This window comes from Glossina fuscipes, unplaced genomic scaffold, assembly GCF_014805625.2.
Source record: "Glossina fuscipes isolate IAEA_lab_2018 unplaced genomic scaffold, Yale_Gfus_2 2, whole genome shotgun sequence".
Lineage (NCBI taxonomy): Eukaryota > Metazoa > Arthropoda > Insecta > Diptera > Glossinidae > Glossina > Glossina fuscipes.
The window spans coordinates 3,757,250-3,779,970 of record NW_023998416.1 but is presented as its reverse complement, the minus strand read 5'-3'; the positions used below and the strand labels follow the sequence as shown (position 1 = coordinate 3,779,970).

Here is a 22,721-nt window from a genome sequence, read left to right as displayed (position 1 = left end):
CTATACCACCGCCTTCAAAGGAAATAAAGCCTGAAATAACCACTCAAAGAAAGGTATTTGTTACAATGGGAGAAACACGAATACGTTGAAAACAATTTTATAACGATTACGTATTATATAGCTTTCAGAGACGACTGCAATTTCGACAAGCACACAACCACCATCGGCATTGTTAACGCAGCGACCCCCTATACGTTCGTCCAGTAGCATAGGCACAATAGCACCGCCTGGTTCGACTGCACCAGTATCGTCTCAGAATCACTCATCGCTGACCCAGGCCAATCTGGCGCGTATTAATAATGCCAATGCGGCTGAATGCCATCAAGGTAAAGTGGCACTGCATCAGACCCTCAAAAAAGCACCTTTAACTCAGGCTCATCATCAACCAGAGGCGGTAGCTGATGCCTCCTATTACAGCAGTGTGTTGAGTTCTTTTGGCAGTGCCAACACTACAGCAAATACGAACAATGCCTCTGCTTATGATGGCCAAAACACTTCGATGGGCCAAGGATCCTGGCAACAGCAGCAGTACTATAGATGAAAAATTAAAAAATCCCTGCAGATCACGTTAAATTCATTGCTTTCTGCTTGCTTCAAGCTCTCGTATAGAAGAAGCTTTATTACTAAATTTCTTTTTTCAAAATTGACACGCAGAGATATTAAAATTTAACTGATCGAAAAATTTATAATAAAATTAGTTAAATTTTTCACGCAGGACATATGCATCGTGTCTTCAATGGGAGACGACTATTAAAAGAGCAATAAATAGATTTTTCAATTCCCAAAAAAACGAATCGAAATTAGTTTTTAACTAAAACTTCTATTATAAATATAAACAGTTTAAATACAATAAGAATAGCAATAATGTTTAATATATAATTAAAAAAAAAAAAAGGGAAAACAAGTCGTCGTCAAGCACTTCAGCATACTAACGTTGAAAGTAGTTAGTTTTAATTTACCAATTATTTTTTTGCATTCTGTATAACTTTGTTTAGTGTTTTTTTTTCTTTTAAGTTTACTGACTATTAGAATCCATATCAATTAGTAACGCTTTATCACGAATGTCCATGTGTTCATCAGTGGCTATTATTGCATTTTGATTAGCTATTGCTTTGGGAGGTGGCGCAGGCATGGGTATAGCTATGGGACTCATTGTGCTGATCATACGCGGCTCTGTGCGAGCCGTAGTTATAGGCTGCGCGGGTATTGTGCTAGCAGATTTCGTGAGGAAAGCAGGAGTATTCACGTCACTATGACCACCACCGATGGGGTGGTCGTGGGAGTGGCCATGACTATGACTGTGACTTTGAAGATGCTGATGATGATGATGTTGGTGCTGTCCATGATGTTTATGCGGTGGTTGGTGATGTTGACCGGCTACTGTCGGAAATGACTTTGGCAATTGATTATGTCGGGAGTTTTCGGTAGATTTTAAACGTTCACTTAGGGCTTTCAAAGCAATTTGCCTAAAAAGTTTAAAACTTAATTGAAAAACATATCAAACTTTTTTACTAGCTTTACATACCTTCGTCTTTCTATGTCGTGAGGATCTACTCCTGGCATTGAAACAGAAATTGACATTAAGCAGGCTGCTGAAGATATACGAGGAGGAGCTGGAGGTTTTACTATACTCATTTTTAAACAACACATGTAAATCGGATTCACTAGAATACTGATAACAGGTTGTGTTACACTGGGAAAAAAACTGGCGAATGTAAAGCTATCAGAGCTATCGCCTCGACCGTTAGGATGATGCTGATAAAAGCGTAAGTATACCCATGAAACAAGCAGACCCGATGCAAACATCGCTGGGTAAGTGCCATCCAACAGTTTTATAACCCAAAATACAATAGACAATATAAGGACAGTTAACGGAACGTTTCTATACAATACGAAATGTAGATAATAGAAATATTTTCATATAAGCAATCAAAATTTTTGTAATTCAATGTGACTTGCCTATTTGTTAACTTGCCATAACGTGTCTTGAAAATTAAATGATCCGGCATAATTTGACGTACTGCTACACATATCCCTGCCACGTAGCCAGCGAGGCCGTGTATATGTACATCGAATAAGATTAATGGGTCTTTAGTAATCATATAATTAAATAAATAATACATTGTCGTCAATATAGACACACCGATATTGCTTAACGCAAAAAATTTAAACATTTCCATTTGACCCCACAGAGGTTCTATCATTTTACCGCACAAGCCGACAGTTATCACATCGACCAATACTTCCCACCAATGCAATTCCATAAAACAAAATGTAAAGGCAGTCCAAACCCAAAATTCTGTGTTGGGTAATATATAACCAGGCGTTACTGTTAAATATAAAACTGCTGTCTCGCTGAATGATAGTAAATAGCCGACAGCCGTGACTAAGCAGATCAATGTGATTACCGGTGAGGTATTACGTAGTAGAGCTGAAAATTGTTGCTTCAAGTAGGGCATATTCCTGTTTAGGATATGAGTTGTAGCCGACATCGTAATTCTCTGACCTCAGTTGGGACTTAGTAAAACTCAAACTTTCGAGATTGTTATGTTGCCAGGTATCCGATCCACTGAAGTGAGTTATTGTATCCATGCGCAAATTGTCATCAGATCACTGTAGAATCCTCCAATTGGAGATGTCAACACTTTTCTTGTGGCTCCAAGTTTTGATGTCAATAATACACAACAAATTTGTCAAAACGAAAGCTGCCAGCTTCTTCAAATGTTATCAAATTCAAAAATAGTGTAGAGTTACCCACGCTTGCATTAGACTTATTTTCAAGCCAAAAATACTATATTATAATTCCCCCTTCGAAAATTATAGGCCTTTAGAGCGAAAGGGAATGAGCGAACTTCGAATTTAGTTACGTTAGAGGGGATGTGAAAGAGCGAACTTCGAAACTTGTTACTTTAGAGAGGAAGTAAATGAGCGAACTTCGAATTTTGTTACTTTAGAGAGGAAGCAAATGAGCGGGCCTGAAAACCACCTCGATTCGTAGTCATACGAGAGTAGCAAGTCTGAAACCACCTCGATTCATAGTCATATGAGAGTAATTAAATGAGTGGGCCTGAAAACCACCTCGATTCGTAGTCATACGAGAGTAACGAGTTTGAAACCACCTCGATTCATAGCCATATGAGAGTAATTAAATGAGTGGGCCTGAAAACCACCTCGATTCGTAGTCATACGAGAGTAGCGAGTTTGAAACCACCTCGATTCGTAGTCATACGAGAGTAGCGAGTTTGAAACCACCTCGATTCATAATCATATGAGAGTAATTTAAATGGTGCATTGTAAACCGAGTTGGATATTATAAAGATATGCCCTTTCGTGAACTGAAAATAATTGTTTTAATTTGATACAAACCACTCCAGTGTATTTATTTACAGAGCATAACTATCTGGAATTATTTCTTTTTGATGTTTTTACCGTTCCTATGACAATTTCATTTAAAGTCAATACTTCCAAAGTGAATGATAGCAGTGAAGGCGATAGCGAAAGTCTTACATAAAGCATCACTTAAGAGGAAGATGGTATTAAAGACACGTCATCATGAAGCAATCGTTCAGGATTCCTGCAGGGGCGTGGATGTTAATAAGATATACATAAGCCGCCAAATAAAAAATGTTCGAAACAAATAGAGGATCAGTTCAAATACTTTACTTGCCGTTTAAATTACCTTACTTTTGACTCGGCATACCGTACGACTGATTTTTCGCTCAGCATTGCCAGCTATAAGCATTTAATTCCTTACAATACGTTATGATGAAAGCGTTTGTATCGAGTATTTCTACTACGCGTGCATTTGTGCTGCTTATAAACACTTCTCAAGCATTGATTTTGTAATTGGCCAATTTTGTTGAAATATAACGGACTGTACGACAAAAATTATAGGCACGCCCCAAATCCTTCTAAAATAATTTCTCTCATTGGCGCGAGTTGGTTCTGTACACCAAACTATGCATTAGTTCCATTTCAAACTAATTCCAGCCAATATTGAAATCATCTGTTTCAACTCAGCAGAAAAATTTGATAGAATTATTTGTATTTGAAATCGTCTTTGCCGAGGCTATAAAACCTGCCTATACCTTAATTGTAGTAAATTATCTTAAGGCAGTCTTATATAAAAAATGATTTTTATTTTACAATTTTTCATTATATATTAAAAGTTATTTTGTTAATTTTTTATACAAATCTAAGATTACGATTTTGTTTTTTATTATCTAAGCATTCGACAACGCTTTTATTCAATAATCATTCCCGTTATGCGTTACAAAGACCTACCTACCCTTTTCAGCGTCTAAATAAATAATTTTATCCATTTCTTAACATTATATTCAAAGTTATTACATTTACTCTATAAATAATTCATTCATGTTCCAATATGAAATAAAGGGTAGTTCAGGTTTCCGGAAAAAAGCACAAAGAACTGTCAAATAAAGTTTATATAAAATTTCTTGAAACAACATTAAACAGAAATAAGTCTTGTATGTTCGGTTTATGGGTTTTTATAGTGAGATAAAATAAATTTACAAAAAAAAAAAAAAAAATTCAAAAATAATATTAAAGCTTAGCTCTCCAAAAATGTAAACACATATCCAAATATCTCGTTAGATTGCCTAAAACGAAATGGAAAGATATTAAGTATTTCTAATTGCATAAAAATGCCCTTTCTGATGATTATCATGACGAAATTTTGGAGGGAACTATATTGCGGTTGTTTTTTTTGCTGTGTTTAGCAGTGTGTTGCTCTTTATAAGTGTTTAAACTCTCACTGGAAAACTTAAATTTTATTCTAATAAAATTTAGAAATAAACAACAACCTCGGAAAAAGACAGCAGATAACCTGAAAGATGAACTCAGTTTCAAATTATTAAGATTAATAAGGTGCGTGCTTAAACTTACTAAAGGAAACTTAGCGCACAATGGTGCACTATGGAGTTTAAAACAATAGTGTTCCCATACCGCCCATCTCGGACTGTTCTTTTACAAAAATCTCAAAGTATTGGTAGATTATAGTAACGGCTAATAGTATACCCGTGCCTGAACCAATGGCGCCTAGAAAATCGGCTAAAACCGATAGCGCACCAATGCACAAACCACCAAATGCAGCTGCTGTGGGAATATAACGGTTTAATTCATGAATCATTGAGTTCTCCCGATGACCACGCATAACCATGTGCTGCTCTTTTAATTGTTTAGCAACCTGGAAATAAAAATGCGATTATCGGTGCCGAAATAATTGCAATGAGTATGTGTCTTACATCTTTAGCTGAACTGCCGGATACGTCTATCCATGTTTTGGAAAAGAAAGCGCAAGAGCCCAGCATAAACACTATGTAAAGAATAGCATGAATAGGATCAGTCAGTATGTGACCTACGCTTTCAGGCGGCGACAAGTAATAGCAAAGACCTCCAATTGGATAGGACCGAGCAGGACCGCCACCACCAACATCTGCCCACACGCCAAGCAAGTTTATAAAGAAATTGCCTTGAAATTTGACGGCCAACATTTGCGATATAACATACAAATTAGATACGAGAGCTGATTGCAAAATGATGGGTATATTGGAGGTATAGAATAATTTGATAGGATAGCTGCTATATTGACCACGATAACGTGCAGATTTGATTGGTAAATCCACTCTGAATCCCTGAAAATATATGACTACCGCAAACACCAAAACCGTCGCTAAAAGGTTCATCAAATTAGGTAAATTTTGACGATAGAAAGCTTCTCGCAATGCTCGTACTTTATCATTCCGAGTAGCCATAAGATGGAAAAGAGCGATAACGGCACCTTCAAATTCAGTACCGCGGCCGGTGGTGACTGTCGTAGGCGAAAATGCTTTCCAAACTATGGTCTCGCAAATATTGGTTGCAATGAATAGCGAAATACCTGAACCCAAACCATAACCCTTTTGCAGCAATTCATCCAACAGCAGGACAATTAAGCCGGCCGCAAAAAGTTGAATAATAATCAGCAAACAAACACCGGCACCAATCTCCGAAGGATCACCATACATACCAGTCATTACATATACTATTGCCTGACCAATTGTAATGACCATGCCAAACAATTTTTGTGCGCCATTGAAAAGTGCTCGATCTTTAGGCGTATCGCCCACTTCAATAATTTTAGCGCCAGCCAGCAATTGCATTATCAGGCCAGACGTGACAATAGGCGATATACCCAATTCCATGAGAGTTCCTCTATTTGAAGCCAAAATGACACGGATCCAATAAAAGGGATCAGCTGAATCTGAACTCATGATGCCAAATAAAGGAATCTGACAGCAAACTAAGAATATGAAAAGCGTTATCGCCGTCCATAGTACCTTCTCTCTAAATTGAATCTGAAATAGAAAAATATATAGTCGTTTTGCGCTCAATCTTGGATTTTTATCATTTCAAATATACTGGTTAACTGAAGTCGCCTAAAGCTCGAACATTATCAAAGAAACATATAAAATCTTCTTCAAAGCCAAATTGAGAATAGCAGGATTGAGTTTATTTGTTGATCAAATATTTCAATCTCAGTTCGTAAGCCTGTCTGTAGAGAGTTATTTCGTACCTTAACTTCTATTAACGGACAATTTACTATTTAGTTTATTGACCTACATAATACTCATAAATAGCGTTAACAATGTACCAACCGCTTGCTCGCGTTTAGAAAACACGCATATACGCTCACGTTCCCCGCAATCATTATCATCAGCTACGTTGGCAAACGATATAAACAATCAAGTTTTACATTTAAAGCTACAACAAACGAACGATACGTAACGAAATACAATTCGGCTAAAATGTACACGTCGTTACCGTCGACAGCACTAACTGTCAAATGTGTCAAAATAACAAAATGTGAAAGGAGTCTCGGAATATAATTCTTATTATCATTAAACGAAATGAACTGAGAAACTATTTCCAACCTATTTAGCAAAGATAACAAGAAAAAGGAAAGATTAATCTTGGAATATAAGCGTTATAAGTCTTTTTTTTTTTAACAATTAGAAAGTGCACTTTGGCAGCATTTTTGTATGAATATATTTATATGCATACATAGTTATGGTGATATGAAAAGGGGAAAGGAAAATTACGTTTAAGCGGCTTAAAAAGTGTTTTTTCAACAACAATGATGGTTATTATTTCATCTATCAAGTTGCGATGAATAAAACTCATATCAAACTCTAACCAGTTACACAATGTAAAGAATTTTCATTAAACCGAACTTACCTTGCGCTCCGGTTTAGCAATTTCTGGCAGTATACTGCAGAATGGTTTGATCACCTCAAGGAATTTAACTAAAAATTGGTAGAAGATAAAACAGTTTGTAAATAAATTAAACACGTCATCAATATATATAACTTGAGTTATTTCTAAATTTTTCAACAAATAACGCAAATGTAAACTATATTAATAGAATACTTTCTAAATATTCTTTTAATTGCCTCAAAAATTTGTTAAGTTTTCACTTTTCATTTACTTACTTCCCATTGTTTTAGCCTTCGAATTATTCTTCTATTGTACTTTCACAGCTGTAACATTCACCGGGATAATCCAGAGTGAAAAGTAAATTTCCCTCAAAAATGTATTTGTTAATGACTTTAGAAAAACTGACTTTGAGAAATTTGTATACGGAATCTCCACCGACAGCCAAACTTGAATGAACAAGATTTCGTGTCAAAAGGGATGCCAATTATTGTCTCGGTAAACTTTAACACATTAGTAATGCAGACTTGTTATGAACAAAAATTAATTGACGTTGTAGAAGTACTGCCAAGTTAATAAAAAATTCTTCCATTGCTCTGCGATGCATTTTTTGCGCACACTTTTCTCAATGTCCCTGCAAAATTTTTATGTACAATTTCAAATATCTAGTAATGTATTCTGTTTTTTATAAATGTGAAAAAATTCCTTAAATACCCAATTCCTGTTTTTAATTTCTTTTTATAAGCAAATTATAAAAAGTCTTTTTCTTTAATGTTTTACAACTTATTCTGTGTGTCTGCACAAATACTTTACGCTCGCCAGACATGACGGATAAAATTAAAGATAGTACGTTAATTGAGGTTGTAAAGACTGGATTTAACGAATATTTAAAAGTAACTTGAAGTTTAACTTCAAAAAAGTGCCGATAGCTTTAGATGCTGTTTACGTAAAAGCAGAGATGTTAAACTATGCAACGCAATCCAATGAAAACGAGATTTGAGCTCCACAAAAACGACATTTCGCTCCCACAAAAACGACATTTGACTTCCACAAAAACGGCTATAGCCGCTGCAAAGTGCTTTAAGACGTAAAACTTATCATTTACTTCTTTGCAAGACTTTTGTCTGTATTGTCTGTACTTTATTGTCTTCCCGTAGTTTACTTTTATCTTTCATTTAAAAAACTCATATTTATAACAAATATTGGAAGCCACAAAGCAATGGTATTATTGTTTGAAAAATTGTAAATATTTGAATAACATATTTCAAATTTAAAAATTTATTGGAATAAAAATATAAACATTTTAATTTTAATAGATTGCACATATTTTTACTAAAACAAGGCTGCCAATAAAATATATATATATATATAGTATTTAGAATTTGGGGTAAATCAAATCTTCATTAACATAGTATAAAATATAAAATTTGAACTAACTCTTTTTAATTTTATATTTTACCGCTAGAGAGTGGATACGACAAATGCAAAGGCGTTGTAAAAGATTTGCCTTTGACAATTGATAGGTTTTCTCCAGCATAACTTACATAGGGGGAAATTTCACACTGATCGCCGTGCACCACTCCACCAGCCGCTTCAATGTATTTCTTATGCAATCGATGTAAATCAGCCCGTGCAGTTGAAGGACAATCCTTACCGGCGGAGTCCGAATTCTTTAAAGCACTAAATTCCTCATCGCGTGGCACTTCCATAGCGACAAAGTTCTCGGCGAATTGAAACACATCAAAAACGAATTTTTCGATTTTTATGCCATTTGGCTTTTCTGGGGTGATACGTTTGCCTGAATTATCTACGAAAGGTATTTTCTTCTTAGCCACATGCAATTTCAATTCCCGTTCGTATATGTTTCCAACTTTTCGCAAAAATTCGGCCGTAAAGAAATGATTACAAATATTACCGGCACTGAATGTTAGACGACCATCAGCATTACGAAGTTCGGCGGTCTTTGTTGATATCTCGCTATATTCGACCACTTGATATTTACCATCTACGATTGCCACAACGCCGACTGCCTCATTAGCAGCCGACTTTTCTACTACTTTGGCTGCGCAGTCTGCATTTGCCTGCATGCAATATCCTATAAAAACTGGATCTGCCACTTTAGTTAAAATATTATCAACGCTATGAGCATGCAAATAGAGTATTCCCTTTTTCTCCATATCATCCAAAATTCCCTGTTGTTTTAAAGCTCGGTAAATGCCGCCATTGCCATCTGGAGCCCTAGCGATTCGATGTTTTTGATCCAAGATAATTTTACCATCGAATTCGAAACATGGTAAAGAACCTTGTTCAAAAAATATCACATTCTCCTTCTGCAATCCCAAATAATTGTTGGCCGTAAAGTAATCGTATGTGGGTTTAATTGTGTGCTCCGAAGTCATTATATACCATGTAATTATACCCTTTTTGCCGGTTATTTCTGCTGCTAACTCCTGTAGCCGTAGTATGCGTTCAGCCTGAATGCAAAACAGCGTTTTATTGGATTGTAAACCTACATTAAACATGCCTTTGGGATTAGCAAATCCCAATCGAGTACCTACAAAGGAAAAGTTACTAAATTAATTAAAAAAATGTACACATGCTAAATATTATCATTAATGTTTATAAAATATATCTTTGGAATATTTCATTGTGATCTTGAAAGTCCAGTCGTCCATGCATGTAACGCATGTAATGGCAATTTTTTGGTTTTAATTCTCTTTGAGCTTGGAAACAAAGAACAAATAAAGTGATAAGTACTGCGAGCTTCGATCTACGTTGAAAGCAAAAGTTTTTTAACACATTTTGTAGGCATTCCTACTTCATACTATTGAGCACATTTCACAAGACCTCAACAAACATGAAGCATGAAAACTAGAAATCAGTAAATGCCTCGTTACTTAAGCTTAAAGCCAGAGTAAACGAAATGTGGAATAGGTTTGTAGAGTAACATGTTTATAAAAGAACATGGATGAAATCTGCTGCTTTGTAAGCACAGGGATACTTAAATGCTACAACGACAGCAACAACGAGAAAACGAAATGTGGAATAGGTTTGTAGAATAACATGTTTATAAAAGAGCATGAATGAAATCTGCTGCTTTGTAAGCACAGGGATACTTAAATGCTACAACGACAGCAATAAAAACATACAAAGAAGCCTACCTTGTCCTCCTGCCATTAACAGCACAGCAACATGACCCTCAGAAATTTGTTTCAGTCCTTGCTCACGGTAGGCAGAAAGTTGTTCCTCCGACGTTCGATTGATACTAATCAAACTATGATCCGGAATTGGTTGCAAGCAATCATCAAGTTTCAAAGCATTTTGGTTTAAAGATATAGTGGCACGATCAAAATACAGTTTCAATTCGTTCAAATCCAATTCTTCTATGTCATGTATAAGTTGCTCACGTTCATTTTCGTTTAATTCGCTCCAGAATTTCAATAAATGTTCCTGGCCAACCTGAACTAGACGTTCATGCAAATCTCGGTAGTCTATCATATCTACGGATAAAATTCAATTAACAATCTTAGAAACAACCGAACGCTTTAAGAAATACTGGAAGACTAAATCTATAAAAGAAAAAAATTGTGGTGATGTTATGTGGGTAGCCAGTTTGTTTATTTATAAAGCATATAAACACAACGTATGTATTTGTACGTATAACCTTTATGGCATTTAACGTGTTACTGTTGCCTTTTATTTCTGGTAAGCAGCGACTAAATTATTTATTATGTATACGTCTACAAAGCTCAAGACTGGTTTTACAGAGAAGTTTAGAGCATCAAGTAAAGTAGATTAACAAAGAAATAGAGCAGGGCGTAACTTGCGTGTCCCTGAACAATGCAAAAATGAAAGTATATTGATAGGCCCACTGTAAACGTATTCTTCTTGTATATAAAGTAAATAATAAAAACATATAATTTCACGTATACTACCACAAATTCTATATCAGCCACATATGAAAATAAGTCAATATACAGTTTATTTATCAACTCCGATGCTGGAACTATCTGTGAAATATTCATAAAAGACAAGATTTTCTTATCAGCAAGGGCGGCGATGGAAGTTTATCTTTATCTTTTGTCTTTTCCTCCCATGGAGAGTAATTTTTTGTACCGATGTTAACATAATTCTGTTTACATATGTAACGCTACAACAGCGTGCATATGTATTTTACTCAAAATACGTTTACCGTCTCAATTACTTTTAATTTTTTTTTTAGAAATTTTCACTAAATTTTCATGTTTTTCATATTTTCTTTATTTAAACAATTTTGTATTAATATTATGTGTAATTAATGAGTAAAGAAACGGCGCTACTACAAATAAAACTATAACATCAATCGATAACAGTTGTTTGTCTTCGTCGGTATAAGTTGACAACACTGGTTTTCAGACAAAATGAAATGAAGATGTCAACACATAAGTAATGGTTAACACGTCGACAGATAAGCGACTTCACCTTAATCCTCTAAGCCAAACTAGTGCAGTAAAAAATTCGGCGTAGTGAAAATATATGTTTGTATGTATATATATATATATATATATATAATATTCTTTGATCACAGATACTAAAATATAACTAATTATATTATATTATTGAATCTTGATTGGACTACCGTACATTGCTTCGTAGTCAATATTTCCTTTCAAAAATTTTTTGCTGTTGTGGCAATAGTTTGCAGAAATATTACAGTAACAATAGTGTGGAATTTGCTGAATAACTGCATTTGGCATAGGAAGCAGTCTAGTAATATAACCGGCGTGATTTTTATCCATTTTTATACTGCATAAAAACACAGAAAGTGTGCTTAAGTGCATCATGCGGGGCTATTAAGCACTCAATGCCGCTACATTTGACACTATTATTCATATAAAAACTTTTCAAAGGAAGGCGTTATATAGGAATTGACACAAAAAGAAACTCGATGCGAACTATCTTTAATAGCGTTCGCCTTTGGGCCCAAGCAGGTTGTTGTACTAAATTACTTCAAAATACTTCAAAAATTGCGGCTTTTAACTTGATCAGAAGAAAACAGGCCAGACAGACGGACCGAGAATCTTGTTGTACACGTCCTCATAAACTTAACATACCCTTGTATCGTACCTTGTGATGTAGGTTATAAAAAGTTGGTGAGGCGCGCAATAAATAATCTTATTATTGCCCTGTTGTTATCTTTTAAAAGTAGATAAAGCTCGCTAAAAGTTGCTAATGATTATAAGCACACTTCGGAAACTTAATATGGTCAGATATTCTCTATGTTTAGCGTCTGCACCTGCTTTATAAGCCTAATTAGATGAAGTCCGCAGATCTTTCGAATACAGACAATCCTACAAAAATGAAAACGCCTATACGGGTGTACCAAATATGAAAGGATGGGTATGGTCCAAAGCTGCCTCACTGGACTTGGCGGCGTCTATCATGCACTTCTAATTATTTAATGTTCGGGAACAGTCACAGTAATCATGAGTAATCTCCGAAGGGACGCAACAGCGCTCAGGCCACACACCACCGTTTCTACCGAATTATCTTGAAACGCTATCACTTCTGCTTAGTAATAAGAAAGCACATGTGGTATTAGAGTGAGTGAGCAACCTGTTCCCCGCTGACTGCATAGTTTTATTCTGTAAAGGTTTAGTGCAATCGGCACTACACACATCATAGTTACAGACATGCTCTTGCTTTTCGATTTATCATAGTTCCTCGACGTCGTCCAGTGAATACTTCTTCGGATTTTCAATGTACTAGATTTACACAGATAACAACCTAGCATACGCAAGGGAATAACTCACATTATGAGCTTACCTGCCTCGTTCAATAACTCGCAGACCTATTTGTTTAATCTTAGTATTCTTAGTAAAGAAATCTGCAAGCAGACGACTCCTGACATTCCCGATCAGTTCTCCAATTTTCTCGTCGTCGGGAGCTTAACATAGTCGGGAAACCTAGCAGGGCTGCAAATTAGTAGCTTCACTTTAGAGTAAAGTTACCTTTTCCCTTTTTTATTTCCGCTGGTTTTAGTATCCCATGATTACTGCTTCACTTCTTATATACAGACTAAAACGTTGCGCTGTATTTTTTCCCCGAGGGAAAAAATAATGACTTAAAGGAAGGAAAGGTATCCTCTCTTAATGATAAACTTCATGATAACTTCTGTTAGCATAGCTATTACGCTGGATTGCTAAGCCAATTCTATAATAATGATATCTTTAAACATGTTTCCTTGCCATGAATTTTAGATGTATAGTTCCTCTAGGGACTAATAACAATTAGACAAAAAGATTGGTTTTAATTTCTCAAAATATTATTAAGAAAATGCTCTTTTTATACCCATCACTGTAAGATGGGGGTGTACTCGTTTTGTTTTTTTTCATAATATATGTAACGTCCAAAAGGAAGCTTGACAGATTCTTGGTCAGTGTGAAAGTCTGAGTTGATTTTAGCTATGTCCGTCCGTCTATGTGTTTGCGTTAGCACTATCTTGGACGCAACCACATCGACTTCAAAATTGGTAGAAACATTGGAAGTTACCACTTGGAAAGTAGAATGCGAAAAAATAGTGGGTGGTATGCGAGATTCGGTGCCCGCCGAATGTAACTTTCTTACTTGTTTATGATTTGGGTTTTGAGGAAAATTTGTCGGTTTTCTATGAAACTAAATTCTAAAGAAGGGGAAAACTAAATACGCATTCATGGAGCGTTACCTGTACTATGCAGCTGGGGACTGGCGGCAAGATTACCAACAATTGGCAGAAATTTAGCGAAAAATCGATTAACAGGTTAGCGGATAGAAGATGTCGCGATGGATTTAGTTAAGGGGGAGTTAATTGAGTGAAGAGAGCTCGAGTTGTGATATCAAAGCGAATTAAAGCGAATTACTATTGAAAACAAAACCTACAAATCAAAATTGCGCGGCACGAACTTATTTCAAAAAGAAGTTGGATAATAGAGGAGCATTCTTAAAAGATGGATTTACGTTACAATATCAATGAATTCCTGCTGTTTCCCCGCGAGATATTATTTTTACACTTATTTCGAATAGAATTCTACAATGAAGTTTTTCTTTACAATCTTGGAATTCCGAGATTATTGGTTAATTCATCACCAGGTTATATCCAGATTTAAAACATGCAGGGGGAAATGTGATTAGTGTCACGGTTTATTCAACATTAAAGCTGACTGGGATATACAAATGTGGAGGATTAAAATCTCTGGAAATTAGTTTCACTGATGCCTGTGAAACATATTTTCGTTTACGGACGACTTTGTTAAGTGTTTCATTTTTTTCTTGAATATAGAAAGTAGAATTACATCGAAAATCTATACAATTTTCCTTTCATATATAAGGTATAATTAATCTTCACATACGTTATAACCATTAGTTACACTTCCCTTAAGTGTCGGGACAAATTTTCACTTTCCTCGCATCTACAGCACGTTATAGCGCGAGGAGAAAAATGTTTCTATATACTTTTGTATCCAATATTTGTATAATGGGAGATCCTTGACATTTTGGATGGTATAGGTAAATACTCGGCCTAGGGCACTCACATCTTAAGTTCATCTAGATGTTAGGTTAAAGTAAATAAATTAGGCTCAAGTAAATACACTTACTTTAATTCCGAAGTGTGTTTAAGAAATCAGTTTGGGATATTTTTTAATTATCTTTTCTGCCCTTGCTTGCGGTTGTTACTGTTAATAATGCAAATGCAATGATGACCGTCTTTGGCTGCTTTGGAAGAAGTTTATTGTGCACTTCCCAATTCCCTTGACTTGTAAGTAGTTAGTTAGCAGTTACTCAGAGGGTATTTGTGAGCGGATAAAATGTTGTCTTGGGCTTAGCTAAAGTATCAAGATTTTTATATAATTTGGATGCAGAATGTGAAGCGTGCCGCCAATAACTGTAGATATATGTTTAATACAAGGATTCTTAAACGACGAGCGGACATTGAGACAAGCCAGCGGACATATCTAAATGGATTTAAATGCGTATTTCCGGCTGATACCAAGAACAGATGTTCTATATTCTATTCGTCGCGTTGGTGTCAATGTATACCAAGCCATTGAATGAATTGGGCCGTTGTACATAAATACTAATGCAAACAGATTTATATAAATCTTTTCTAATTTCCTTTCGCCCATAATGCGAACACCTTAGAAACAAGAATGATTCGGATTAATTTTCTATATGCAAGTATGTTTCGTTTACAGTTACCGTACGAAATAGCTTAAGATTTACTTTACTTTCTAGTGGGTAAATAATTACTTCTACATAATTATCATACAATACAATAATGATAAGTAAGAGTATCGCACACGTGCATATATAAATGTGTGCACCTAGAAAAAATTGTCATGTGTCTCGTTTACCACGTCGATAGCAGGGCTGATCTTATCTCAAATCAAGCAGTTGTGTATACGCATGAGGAATTAAATCAGCCCTTATATATAGTAGACGACAGTTAATTTTTTGACGTTTTCCTTATATATTTTGTTAGTTACTTTTCCTTCTAAATGCACACATACAGTGAAACTTCTCTAAAATTGATTCTCTGTTGAGCGAATAATTATTGATGCGTACGATTTCGGCGGCAAATATATTTGAAGGAAAAGTGTTGGATAATTTTACAATCTTTTCACAAAATACCGAACAATAACATACGACTACATGTTCTTGAGCATAAAAGTCCGTCTGCTCTTCGAACAGAGCCTGCTTTAGGTCTGCTTGCTTTCTACTGATCAATGCTTAAGCCACGTAATGGTCGCACTTTATTTGTTCCATGCTTCTCACTCACTGCTTACACGAATGGAAAATCAATACAAATGAGGGACCAAGAGAGCTTAAAACACAAAAGGTTCTTTATGGCTGGCCACCGTATCATATATTTATAATTAATGTGTGCAAGCAAAGTTTTGGATATTACCCTGATTCATTAAAAAATGCGCCCATAATAAGCAAGATATTAAAATAATACCAAAAAAAAGTTGAAAATCTATATAAACATTTTTTCCATCAGCGATCATTTATTTGAAAACCGATTCAAAGCCTTTTAATATATGATAACTTAATCCACGATAAAAATGTAGCCATTTTCACAATTCATATCGTAGCCTTCAGCTGACTGCATATATAGCACGGTTTTGGAGATTTTTTTCCTTGGGAAAATTCAATCTTAAATTTGCTTAAAGATTAAAAGAAAACTAATCGATCTGAGAGATACGAGATATCCTTCTTACAGGCTGATGTGCAAGCTATGAGCAAATATGGATAGTAGGCAGAGTGCATTCATAGTTCCCTGGGTAAAAAAAAAAATTGAAGATTTACTTGCAGAAGCTAGTAAGTAATCGCATGTATTAAACCAAAGAAGGGACAAAGGGAATGCTGCACTTGCTTTCCGAAGGGCAAAGGAAGTAAACAGCTGGCGAATGATTTCGGCAGGGTAAGGCACCGAACTTAACGATTTATTAGGTAATAGGCGCTAACTCTCGCTGAGATGTGGATCTGGGGCCTAGAATGGAGGACCCGAAATCCGAAATTCAACTTCCAGATAGCAGCTTCCCGGAATCAAAAGTCATTCAAAATGATCATAGTTGCTATGTTCCGAAATACTCTTTTTTTCTTTTGACGTTACTCTATAGCACGGATTAAGTCAATGAGATGTTCGGCCCAAATTATTATAACAATTTTTAATGGTTTATAAGCGATAAGATTTAATGACATGAGTTTCTTGAGCAGATCGTTGTAGCCTTCGGCTGATTGCAGCGACGTCAAACAAAAGTTTCTGAAGAAAGAAAGAAAGAATCAAAGTAAGGAAAAACAAGAAAAACAACTGCAGTAGACCAAGGTTCACATTTGAAGCACTTCGCCTAATACAGTCATTCATATAATCACTTTCCAAAATGAACCATTACATGGGAAGTGGTCGAAAAGGTGCATCCGACCCAAGCCATTTTCAATACCATCCGACTCTTGGCCAAAACATGTCAGTGTACGAGAATTTTAGGGTGAACACAAAAACATATGAAGCAGTATTAGATGGACAGAGAGACAGGCAAGTTTAAATCGTTTCGTAATCGTAATTTTGAATAAAACGGTTGGTCTATCTCGAACCCGTCTGGCTAGAAAAACTTAATATACCCTTACATCACAAGAGGCGTGGGGTACAAATATGTATAATGTTAACATTGTTAGTATGGGTGAGCAATTCGTTTGCTAGGACCAAGATGTAAACTATAAGTTCTTTTTTGGGATTTTGAGCTCGAGGAAAATTGATAAAGAAGCCTTCAGCTGGTGAGTATCTTTGAAAGTGACCCCGATTGTCGTATTTTTGCGAATTTTATTGAACAGAATTATCAGGGAAGTGATTCTGTTAGATATTGGAATTTTTCAACACCACTTATTCAATATTTTGCCCCTTCATTCATTCATTCCTTATATTTTGAAAGTCCCTTAGGTAGCTTAAAAATAGTGTTTACTTTACCTAAATGCCCGGTTGAGGAATAATTATTTTGCTATTATGCGGGCCTAAATGTAAATGTGTGCGTACATCTACATGAATTTACTGCAATAATAATGGTACGGAAGGGAGAAAATTAATAAATAATAAGATTTATTCATATTTTTCGTCAAAACAAAAAAAAAAAACAAAAAAAAAGCTATCTATCTCTCTTAAAATCTGTAAAAACTCCATAACGTTTCTTTTTTGTTTTTTCAACTAATGCTTTAGATATGTTATATATAAGTATATAACAAATAAAGTTTCCTACAACGAAGTTTATATCTTTACTTGTACAATGCATTTGTGTCTTTGTTCTTGAACCAGGTGTTCAGTGGATTTACGTTGTTACATAGTTCACGTTCCATTACCCAAGAAATTTGCGCGCGCTCACAGCAATTTCATGTACACAACATAAGCAATTGCTCGTAACGTGCATAACATAACGATCAGATACATAAGGTATATATATAGATTCATAAGCGCATAAGTAAGTAAGTAATGCTCACAAAGGTATTTTCTTTTTTATTTTTCAATAATAACAATATATAACAGGAATGGTAAAGAAAAAGAAACTACAGGAACTAATTGAAAGATCTTTATATGAAGAAGAAAGAAGAAAGAAAGAAAACAACCACCACCACATAAAGATTGGTATTGAACGCATACAAGTTAAGGGTGCATTCGACTTTTGAGCGGTAAAAAAAAAAAAAATACTAACTAAACTTTGCTAAGAATCCTTAAAAAGTCAGTTAGGTTTTGGCAGTGAAACGAATAACAACATAACGTAACGAAGGAGAGGGCAGCAGTTATCCTATCTTAGCTTATCGCGCAAAATCTTTAATAGTTTCCCGTCATGCAGTTATAAATTCTTGTTATATTTGATCATCATCGTTCACGTTTTATTAAAAAAATTTGTTTTTGTTAATTATATCCTTATTTATCCTTTATTATGTTATTTATGTGTACGTAAAAGTAAACTCTCAAATACAGTGACGTTCCTCAATAGCGAATAGTGTCAAAATTTCATTAATTTTCAAAATTCGTAACCTATCAAATTTGATTAAAGAAAATTTTCATTTACCGGAAAACACACCCACACACACACACACCCATACAATATTCGTAGAAAATAGAATAATCAAAATGTCATTTTCGAAAGCGAAACTTAAACGTTTTAACGACATTGATGTTGTAGCTTGCGCCTCACCCTCGCGTCATGCTGCTTGCCTCGAGAGTAATAGCTCTACAACTGGCGGAATTTCTTCATCATGTGTCGCCCATACAGAACGTAAAGAACAAATTGAAAAGTTCTTCAAAGATGCAGTTCGTTTCACATCCAGTTCGAAAGAGAACAAAGAGTTTGCTGTACCTAAAGATGGTCCTCTAAAAGAGGATAAAAAATCGAAAGGTTTGCGTTTATTTCGCACGCCATCTTTACCACATCGTTTACGGTTTCGTCAAAACTCTGATATAACTTCGGCTGTCGGCACCACATCAACGGCCAGTTCGACACCATTACCTTCGGCCACTACAACGCCTAGCAAAGAATCGTCGAAAACTGCTGGCCGTTTGAAGGGCAAGGAGGCTTTGCATCAAGAAATTCGACACAAGAACGATCTTATTGAGAATTATTTAAGTCAAATCGATGTCTTGAAACGTCACGTAGAACAGCTGAAAGAAGCGGAAATCAAAATCCGTGAAGAACATGTCCATGTCGAGCAAAAAACCGAAAGAATGATAAACGAGTTATCTGATGAAAATAAATCGCATAAAGAATTCAATGATCGTCTTGTTGCCGAAAATGCTCGCTACGCTGAAAATATTTTGAAATTGGAAAATGAAATCAAAAAACTTAATCGTGAACATGTAAGCCAAGTGGAAGAATTGAAGAGTTTATCGGAAGAGTTGAAAGATAAAAATTATCAGCTCGAATCTGACTACGCAAAACAGAGCGAACAAAGTGAAAAATATGTTTTAAAAATTTCAAAACTAAATCAAGAGATTAAAGAAGCTTGCGAACAGTTATCGCTTAGTGAAGAAAGGGCTCAAGAAAGCTTCGAACTTATTGAAAATCTCAAAAATACTAATGATACTTTGATCGGCGATATGAAAACCTTGCAACGGCAGATCGAACAGGACGCCCTGGCTTACGCTCAGGAGACTAAGATCATACAAAACGAAATGGAATGTTTAAGAAACGAAAGAAATACATTGAAAAACGATCTAGCAAGTAAATGCGATTTCATTAAGTCATTGCAGGATGAGTTATTGGATAAGAATTGCGAAATAGATGCCCATTGTGATACCATAAGACAATTATGCCGCGAGAAGGCCAAGTTTGTGGAGAGAGAACGCCTTCTAGATTCAGTTGAAGAAAAAGTTCGCCAGGCTGAAGTTCAAGTCGAGCAAAAAGTACAAAAACTCGAATCGGATTTGGAGAATGCTTTGGAGCGTGAAAAGGCTTATTGGCGAGCGGAATTGGATAAACGTCAAAAGATGGCTGAAAATGAATTGATAAAAATTGAACTTGAAAAGCAGGATGTTATGGTATTGTTAGAAAGTACCAACGATATGTTACGTGAACGTGATGAGAAAATACAAAAGTATGAAGATCAATTACGCAACGGCATTGATTACTATGTACAATTGACGGACAATCTACAAAAGCAAGTTGTGGACCTTAAGCAGGATATGGCCAAGACAATTACTGAAAAGTACAATTATCAATTGACTTTAAACAATACACGTTCCACGGTGAATATATTAATGGAACGTCTTAAGAAATCGGATTCGGATGTTGAACAATTGAAAGCAGAATTGGAATCCGTACAATTGGCGAAAAGAACCTTGGAACAGAGCTATTTGCAATTGCAATCAGATCTGGAGAGAATCCGCACTCAACTGTCCGAATCGGAGGAGGCTTTGAATAGCTTGCGCGACTCATCGGAAACACTACAAAAAGAGGTATCACTTAAAGAATGCATGTTCAATGAAATACTTACTTCCGAAGAGGAAACTTTGGTTAAATTCAATAAGATTGCTTCTTCATTCCAGGAGCGCATCGAAGCGGATGCGGCCAAATACCTGGAGATGTATAACGAATTGAGGAGCAAAGATGAAACGCGCGAAATGTATATGCAAGATATGAAAAAGGCTTTGGATGAATTTGCTACTGTCTTACAGTTTGCCCAAATTGAATTGGACAGCAAAGAGAATGTATTGACAAAAGTACGTGAAGAATGCGAACAATTGAAATTGGAAAATATCGCCTTGAAATCGAAGGTGGACGATACAACTGTTGCTGCCGCAACAGCGACAAATAGTCCAGGCAAAAAGAAAGAGAATAGTACGGATTTGGAGAAAATTGAAGGACTATTAAATGACTCTGAATTTCGTGCAGAATGCGATAAAATTACCTCGTGGTTGCTTAACTCTTCGGCCGACAAATGCGTACGCAATGAGAGTTCAAACGAGATAAATGAAATGTTAAAACCGACCACACCCAATAATAAGTCCACACCGCCAGTACGTTCTCATTCGGCCGGTAAGTCCACTAGCCAGATAAATACGCCAAGGACCCCGCGCACACCAAGGACGCCCAAATCTGCTGCTGCAAATACACCACGCACAACTCCTAAAAAAACTGTGCTATTTGTTGGGAAAGAGAATATACCGAGTCCACAGAAACAAGTGCTTAAAGCGCGAAATGTCTAAATTCCTAGCCAAGTACAAAACATAAAAAAAGCATACGAAACGAAAACTCTAAAGCAAACGGACTATGGAAAACTGTTTGAGGAAATGAGGAGACTTGGCGTTGTCGTTACTCCATGTGCAGAAAATGGCGAATGAATCGAAAAACCTGTAATTCCCCCTTCTAAAGAATGAAATGAATTTATATTTACATAATTTATGTACGTAACATATATATATATATATACGCACGCAAAACATATAGAAAATCACGAAATACAAGAATACCTATCGACTATAATTGATGTTTTTATTATTATTATTAAATCAAAGGGGGTAAAACTATGTGAGAAAAGTTCATTCTCATACACAATTGCCAACCACCACCACCACCATCCATCCATTAAGCGTATATAGGAATTTATTTACACAGATTTATGCATAAGTTTAGAAGAAAAACAAACGCAATAAGTTTTTTGTTAAGTGAAGTAGACAAAGCGATACGGGTTTCGGAGGAAATTGAATTCTTTAGTTCATTACACATTGTTAGCTAAAAGCCATTTTAAGATTTGCTGATTACATATATATATATACGCGAGCAAGGCAAGCATTTCTTTCCTCCGTTTATTACGAGATCATCGCATTCAAGTGGTTGTTTATGAGATTTAAATGCCAAAGTTTCATAAGTAATCGAAAATTTTATGCATTTATGATGTTATTCGATGCTTTTTACATATCCTGTATGTTGTTTTTTACTTCTATTGGTACTTTCCCGAGACAAAAATCGCAGCAGCTTTAAAGGGAAACAAAAATGCAAGTTAAGAAATGAATGAAAAAAAAACTATAGGCTCTTTTAAACAACTAAATTTCCTTGTCTTATCCCCACATGACAATTACTTCTGTTTTGTAATCTTAAGTTCGAAATTAAAAGAAAGCCGAAGCACGTTTCGATAGAAATGCAACTTACTTACGCAATCACAGATCACTCGAAAATTTCTTAGTTAGCTCAGTTCGTCTAATCAGCATTTTTTACATGCTACTCGTCCAAAAGAATCTCTCGTTGATTATGTATAAGGATTATGGGGAAATCGGATGCTTAGTTCTGATCATCTTAAGAAAAATAGTTATCTCGGATATAAACAAATGAAATAAAATAATACAATATTATATAGTAGATGGGCATTCACTCATTCGTGGTTTTTTTGAAGCGGTCATATCCATGAAATTCAACATAGGAATTCCTATAACTCACCTTTTAAAATGCGTTTTGCAACAAGATCTGGTTTGTAATTCATATAACTATCGGTTTTTTTTTTTTTTT

The 22,721-nt window shown here is 35.5% G+C and overlaps 5 protein-coding genes across 8 annotated transcripts in view; 2 read left to right on the top strand and 3 right to left on the bottom strand.

Annotated features, from left to right (window-relative positions):
* Positions 1–860, top strand: part of LOC119634036 (E3 ubiquitin-protein ligase Hakai) — a 1,413-nt gene extending 553 nt beyond the window's left edge. Inside the window, 2 exon segments of the mRNA XM_038027944.1 lie at positions 1–53; positions 122–860. The exon segment at positions 1–53 is cut by the window's left edge and continues 4 nt beyond it. Of these exon segments, the coding sequence (XP_037883872.1) occupies positions 1–53; positions 122–541 (473 nt within the window). The 3' untranslated portion in view covers positions 542–860.
* A 75-nt stretch (positions 861–935) lies between these two features.
* Positions 936–2,492, bottom strand: LOC119634035 (transmembrane protein 115). The gene is made up of 3 exons (XM_038027943.1): positions 1,960–2,492; positions 1,526–1,882; positions 936–1,466 (listed from the first exon to the last, which is right to left on the bottom strand). Exons 1-3 carry the CDS (start codon positions 2,490–2,492, stop codon positions 1,016–1,018), a joined length of 1,341 nt encoding a protein of 446 aa, XP_037883871.1. The 3' UTR covers positions 936–1,015.
* A 1,914-nt stretch (positions 2,493–4,406) lies between these two features.
* Positions 4,407–7,673, bottom strand: LOC119633891 (protein transport protein Sec61 subunit alpha). The gene is made up of 5 exons (XM_038027702.1): positions 7,491–7,673; positions 7,237–7,304; positions 5,265–6,356; positions 4,906–5,206; positions 4,407–4,846 (listed from the first exon to the last, which is right to left on the bottom strand). The coding sequence occupies exons 1-4, from the start codon at positions 7,495–7,497 to the stop codon at positions 4,943–4,945; spliced, it is 1,431 nt and encodes a 476-aa protein (XP_037883630.1). The 5' UTR covers positions 7,498–7,673; the 3' UTR covers positions 4,407–4,846; positions 4,906–4,942.
* An 894-nt stretch (positions 7,674–8,567) lies between these two features.
* Positions 8,568–11,558, bottom strand: LOC119633974 (UDP-N-acetylhexosamine pyrophosphorylase). Of its 3 annotated transcripts, none has more exons than XM_038027848.1 (3): positions 11,405–11,558; positions 10,374–10,712; positions 8,568–9,766 (listed from the first exon to the last, which is right to left on the bottom strand). In XM_038027848.1, exons 2-3 carry the CDS (start codon positions 10,708–10,710, stop codon positions 8,661–8,663), a joined length of 1,443 nt encoding a protein of 480 aa, XP_037883776.1. In that variant the 5' UTR covers positions 10,711–10,712; positions 11,405–11,558; the 3' UTR covers positions 8,568–8,660. The 3 variants fall into 3 exon arrangements, with proteins under 3 accessions (XP_037883776.1, XP_037883775.1, XP_037883774.1); XM_038027847.1 differs by having other exon boundaries at positions 11,417–11,558; XM_038027846.1 differs by lacking the exon at positions 11,405–11,558 and adding an exon at positions 11,148–11,398 and having other exon boundaries at positions 8,569–9,766.
* Positions 11,559–18,846: 7,288 nt separating this feature from the next.
* LOC119633684 (putative leucine-rich repeat-containing protein DDB_G0290503) lies at positions 18,847–21,587 on the top strand. Of its 2 annotated transcripts, none has more exons than XM_038027365.1 (2): positions 18,847–20,674; positions 20,765–21,587. In XM_038027365.1, the coding sequence occupies exons 1-2, from the start codon at positions 18,854–18,856 to the stop codon at positions 21,422–21,424; spliced, it is 2,481 nt and encodes an 826-aa protein (XP_037883293.1). In that variant the 5' UTR covers positions 18,847–18,853; the 3' UTR covers positions 21,425–21,587. The 2 variants fall into 2 exon arrangements, with proteins under 2 accessions (XP_037883293.1, XP_037883292.1); XM_038027364.1 differs by having other exon boundaries at positions 20,747–21,587.
* Positions 21,588–22,721: the final 1,134 nt, after the last annotated feature.